This window comes from Cheilinus undulatus, linkage group 20 (assembly GCF_018320785.1).
Source record: "Cheilinus undulatus linkage group 20, ASM1832078v1, whole genome shotgun sequence".
Taxonomy (NCBI): Eukaryota; Metazoa; Chordata; class Actinopteri; order Labriformes; family Labridae; genus Cheilinus; species Cheilinus undulatus.
Window position 1 is genome coordinate 29008420 of NC_054884.1, and position 6341 is coordinate 29014760.

The 6341-nt window shown below is 39.5% G+C and overlaps 1 protein-coding gene across 1 annotated transcript; it reads right to left on the reverse strand.

Moving 5' to 3' along the window:
• Positions 1-2174: 2174 nt before the first annotated feature.
• Positions 2175-4520, reverse strand: LOC121528358 (60S ribosomal protein L19-like). Its single transcript, XM_041815787.1, has 6 exons — positions 4434-4520; positions 3434-3540; positions 3205-3327; positions 2691-2811; positions 2488-2598; positions 2175-2368 (listed from the first exon to the last, which is right to left on the reverse strand). The coding sequence occupies exons 1-6, from the start codon at positions 4436-4438 to the stop codon at positions 2242-2244; spliced, it is 594 nt and encodes a 197-aa protein (XP_041671721.1). The 5' UTR covers positions 4439-4520; the 3' UTR covers positions 2175-2241.
• Positions 4521-6341: the final 1821 nt, after the last annotated feature.

Genomic DNA, 6341 nt, shown 5'->3' on the forward strand with positions numbered 1-6341 from the left:
TCATAAAAAATGCATTTCAACACAGCAGCAAAACAGCTGCTATTAAGCCCTTGCTATACACAGGAGCTCTATACAGAACAAGATAAACAACTAAGTTTTCCAGAGGCAGAATAAGTTCAAAGAAATTGATTTAGAACAAAATAATGAATCACCTGTGTCTGTTTTTGTCAAACCTGCTCCTTTGTGTTCACGGCGTCTTTGAGTGAGGGAGCAGTTTAATGTGTACTTACAGAGCTAAAAATGAAATCGAGCATGGTCGATGAGACCAATTTAGCCTCTGGGATTAGGGAAAACAGATTATTAGATTAATTATTAAATAGGGCAGTTTGAACATCTGCTTGACTGAAATGAATGCAGAAGTCTGATGTGGTTAAGTTTGATTCTGGCTCTATGCTGCCACCTGTTGGATATTTGAGAAAGAGGAATGGAGAAGCTTTCAGCTGTGGGGAAAAAATTACAAGGCTTAAGTTTCTCTGAGCTAGTGTCTAAATATACCATCAGAACAAAACCATTTGGGCTGGGGAAGGCCAATTCCTTCTGTGCTTTGAGATTTCAAAACAAAATAAAACAAAGCACTACACTATATCATGAGACCCCTCAGCATGTGTAAAGTTCTCAAGGGGTGCACAAGACTAAATATACTTCTCAACCACAGGACCTTTCCTCGGGAACTAGAGGATTTGAGGAACTGGGGTCTAAATTTAATTTTGGGGCAGAAAACCCACCCCTTGAACAACCTTAACCACTAAGTCCAGTTAGACTAATACAGAGGTAGGGGAACTTCTATTGAAGGTTCAGTTTTTGCCCAGGACCCTTTCCAGGAAGACAGTCTGGAGCTGCAAAACATCAAACCGTACAACTTTACACAGCCTTGCAAGTCTTCATCAACATGTGTAGAACAGTGATACTCAACGTGTGGCTTTGGAGCCACATGTGGCTGTTTTGTGATCATTTGTGGCTCTTTTATGTCTTCATTTGAAATATTATAGCCCCAGAAAACCTTAGAAAAGGGAAACTTTGACCTCAGAGTTTAATCAAATTAAACAGTTTGTTTCCCAGGCTTACACAGAAGGCTTTATGTCAAACATAATCTTCCCATTTTTTTCCCACATTTATCCCATTGTTGCCCTTTTTCACCATTTTGTGCCACTTCTCACCCATTTAAGATACCTTTTGGCATTAAAAACCACTTGTTTCCTATTTTTTGCAACTTCTTTTAGACACTTTTGTCCCATTTCTGCCCATTTTCACCATTTTTTGCCCATTTAAGCCACCTTTTGCCATTAAATACCACTTGTTTCCTTATTTTTGCATTATTTTACCACTCTTGACTGCTTTTGCCCATTTTAGTCACTTTCTCTCCTTTTTTGCCACATTTTTTACCATTTTTGCCCCTTTGAACTTATGTTTATTGCTACTTCAAGCTGTTTTGCCACTTAGTTTGTGGCTCTTGCAAAGGTATTTTTCAACAATTTGGCTCTTTGGTTGAGTAACACTGGTATAGACGTATGGTATTAAACCATTCACCAAAGTTTTACTTTTTTCTGAGTCGTTATTTCACTCTTTATTGGCATTTCCATACCAGTTAAAAGATTTTGTTGGATTTATAGATCAAGAACTACAGTAACATACATTTGTTTTTTATTGGCAAGTGTCACTATCAGCAAATTATAAGCCTATTATTTAAATCAATTGCCATCAAGATGGTGCCTTGCCACAAGCACTGACTAATAAACTTTAACCAATGCTCGGTCAATAAATATTGTAATTGTAGCCACAGAGAGCCACTGGAATGGGGCAAAAGGACCAGGAGCAGCTCTGGAACTGTGGGTTCTGAACACTAGCTCCTTGGCATCTAATTCTTCATAGTAAATGAGCTGACTGTGCATAAAAAAGTAGTGATTTGGATTTATCCAGAAATTAGGCTGCATCAAGAGATAGTCTTCTTGGGACTTAAGACCCTGAAGGAAATGCAGACAACAGTGGACCACAGGAACTATAATGTTCTGGGAGCTTTTGGTCAAGAGAGCCAAAAGTGTTTTGGCAACAATGGTAACCCTTCTTTTCCAGGTGGGTCTTGTAATAAAAAAAAGTTGGGACCCACTGCACTACATGATGGACAATTACAAGTACTTAGCGGACATCATGAAAGAATAAATCAGCAAACATTGACAGTCTCTTCCATCCAATTTTATTAACAAGACCAAGGAAAATATCTGAAGAAAAAATGTGATTTTAGATTCACTTCTTTGCAGTTTCTTCCTCCTTTGACAGATTCTTGATGAGCTCTTCTTTCTTGGCCAAGAGACGCTCCTCCCTGCGTTTGCGGGCCTCCTTCGTCTTTGAGCGGCGAGCCTCAGCCTGGTCACTACACAAGGAAAGGAGAGTGACAGAAGACAATTCAACAGACGCCCAGCCATGTTTAGTTAAAATGTAAGGTAAATTTTAAAAAGAATCAAGGAAATCTACAAATAGAAAAAAACATACGCAAGAAGCTTCTTGCGAGCCTTGTCTGCCTTCAGTTTGTGGATGTGCTCCATCAGGATACGTTTGTTTTTGAAGACATTACCCTTCGCCCTCAGGTAGAGACTGTGATACCTGACGAAGACAAAACAACCCACATACTTGATGCTTCCTCCTGAAAATTGTATTAAATCTAAGTGGCTTATTTCCCACTAACACAAACTTACATGTGCCTGTCGATTTTCTTGGACTCCCTGTAGCGTCTCAGAAGACGACGCAGGATTCTCATGCGACGCATCCATGACAGCTTCTCTGGCATACGAGCATTGGCTGTACCCTTTCTCTTACCTGGGCAGGAGGAGAACGATGAAAAAACATTAATGAATTTTGCTATTTATGCACTCTTCAAACTGATTTTATAAGCCAGTTAAAGACACCCGATTAGATAGGCATTCAGGTAACTGTGCATTGTAATGTTTACAGTATCTTGGAAACGTTGTTGTATGCTTATGTGTGGCTCATGCGACAGTCTCCCTTTATTTTTGTAATTGTTTTCTATCTGGTCGCTATTGTGGTGACTGCATTATTAGTCCCTGCTTTTATCCTACATATATTGTCTTTGTAAGCACTTTATGACTCATGTCAATGAAAAGCACTAGATAAATCAACTTTACCTTACCAGTTAAGTCCACATTAATGTATTTTAACTATGTATGGTCATTAGTAGTAAGTCAAACTCACCATAGCCCATGTGACGCCCTTTGCGACGTGCCAAAGTGTTCTTGCGGCAACGAGCACGGGAATGAACAGTCACTGGTTTTCTGATGATCAACCCATCCTTCACCAGTTTTCGGATCTGCTGACCTGTGGATCAAGCACAATGCAATCGTGATGTTCAGTTATGGAGCCAAGCTCCCATTAATCCACATGACAGAGATGGAGAGAGATCTCTCTAAAGTAAACAACTCACGAGAGTTGGCGTTGGCAATCTCATTAGTTTCATTTGGATCCAACCACACCTTCTTCTTGCCACAGCGCAAGACGCTGGACGCCAAGCGCTTCTGGAGCCTGAGCATGCTGGATTAACAGGAAAGAAAAATATTACTTTGGCATGATGTGAGAATCGTAGCACCTTGAAGCCTCTGAAATTTTGTAGACTCTCAATGCAAAAATGATTCTTATTTAATGTTAGAGTGTATAAATTAAATGCTTTCGAGAACCTGCAATCCTCAGACAAGTGCATATAAATGCAGAATGCATCTGTAAGGATATAACAGGCAATCCAGAATCAGTCTTTTAATACCCCCTTGCACTTTTACAAGGCCTTCTTGTAAGCTGGGCTGGAAGTAAATGTTTTTACAATGACCTGCTAACTAGGGCTCTGAAATGTCATCTGATCTGTTATGTGGCTGTGACAGAATGCTGAAATGACTGCCAGTAAGAGTTCAGAGGTTTTAATAGACTATATCAATTCACAGAATTTTACATGACTGTTTGATAATATCCGAAAGCAGTAATCACGTCTACTTAAAGCTACGTTCACATGAAAGAAGGAAAGTGCGTGACAGAAACACAAACGCAATCTTTCAACTCGATACTGAAGACCCACTGAAACACCATAATAACATAACCGAATATAATTTCTACAACATGGATATTCCTGTTCATAAGATTGCTTGATTAACACTGAAAATCACGCTTTAAGCGGTGTTGATACCGGATGTCTAAACGCGAAGACCGGTGGTGCCAGTCTAACGTAAGCATGTTGTGACATGTCTCGGTGAAGTTAGCAAAGTTAGCTTACCAACACAGGCCCCCCGCACACTATATTACAGAAATAAGCCACTTCAATCGAAGTACAACGTTCTTACTAATCTTCCTTCGTTTAAGTAACAAACACAAAATACGGCTGTATGTATAGAGCTCCAAAATAAAGATTAATTTTCGTATTAAACCCGTAGTCAACCCACCTCATGGCTGCCGCTAGCTTGATAGACTCGAAGGAAATAGAAAGTCTGAAGCCCTACCATTATACCTATCGTCATGGGTGAGTCCACTTGAGCCGTCTGAAGAATAATGTCAATATTATTGCACAGTTAGAGGTACCAGTGCTTCGTTAGAAGGTTGTTTGAAATTGGTGATCTTATGTAGTATTATTCCATTTGTTTGGTCGTAAATTTTATACTTACTGTATCAACTGGTTTTCCCCACGGTAGCAAAATGGTACGCTCTGATTATATTGTACCGTAATTGTACAGTCACAAGAGGGCGCACTGCAGCCACGGTTCAGGCACTGTCATTTTAAAACGATTTTGCAGGTTTCCGTGTAGTAATATGCAAAGAACTGGGCTGCATTGTTTTAATGTGCTGAAATAAGAATGATGTTGAAATGAGAGTTGGTTCTCCTTTAAAACAGCATATCAAGCCATATTTCCTTTGCTTTCGTTAAATGCATTAGAGACGATATCCCGTCTTGTTTTGTGACATGAAAGATATTGCCTTAGGTAAAAAAAAAAATGAATAAAGGTAACAGCAGTGGTACACCCAAGGTGTTTGAGGCGCAGGGGCAAAATTATAAAAATGGGCACGAGCTATATGTGGTAGGTCACCAGTGCAAAAAACAAACAAAAAACTAAACTAAACTAAAAAAGCACTCAGAGAGCACAAACCTTTGCCATCAGCCCTATCTCCCAATAGTGAAGAATCCTTTAAAAACATTCCTGGATCCAGACGGTGATCCAGATCACTTCCACAATCTAATTCGCCCTTTACTCCCTCCCTGGTGGAGTGGAGACACAGTGAGGCAAAGCATTGGCTTCGTTACGTGTAGACTGTCATGGCGGAAGCACCCATGGTCCCACCAGACGACTGAAAGTCATGGCAGAGGGTGAATATTCCTCTGTTCCTCCCAGCATTGTGAGTATTCTTGCTACAATTGGCTGTCTTTCTCTCTGTTACGCTCTGACTCGTGTCCTCGGCGTCTTTCAGACTCTATCAACTCCAAAACTTTGAATAGAAACACATCAAAAAATGCTGCTGGGATTGAAGTTACTCATGTCCACCATCTCCTGGTGTAAAGTGGTAAAAGCGCAGACCTCCACCGTTAGCCCTATCTCCCAATAGTGAAGAATCTTTTAAAAAATTCCTGGATCCAAACGGTGATCTGGATCAGTCCCAAAATCTAATCAGTTCTTCCTCATGCCATTTCTGACATTTCCTGAAATTTTCATGAAATCCATCCATGACTTTTTGAGTTATGTTGCTAACAAACTAACAAACCCACCCGATCAAATAACCTTGGCGGAGGTAACAATAATAGAAAAATATATTTAGTGAAATAAATAATCCTGGTTAAGATTGCATGTTTTTACTATGTGATTAAAACTACAACACCACAATAATTAAAGGACAAGGAAAAATAAACTAATTAACTATTTATTTCAAAAAGGGGATGTCAGTGAAAATATACTGAAAGAGCTTGTGACACTTTGTTGCATTTTCTCTGCTATTGGACATGTGGCAATTTTTTCAACTATCCAAAGGGGCCAAAGAGGACACACTGTCATTTTTCTTTCACTTACAAGACACCTTCATTATTTTTATCATTTTAAAGGCGTAAAAAGGCACATTGTCAGGTGTTGCCACTAACAGGGCAAAAAATTGGACATATAATCAAATTTTTGACCATTTGAAGGCACCAAAGAGGGCACATAGTCAAGTTTGTCACTTATGGGATACCAAAGAGGGCACAGTCAACTTTTCAACCATTTAAAGGACATCAGAAATGCACATTATCAGATTTGTCACTTGCAGAGCAAAGTCGGGCACTTTGTCAATTGAGCCAATTTAAAAGGCACCAAAAAAAAAAAAAAAAAAAA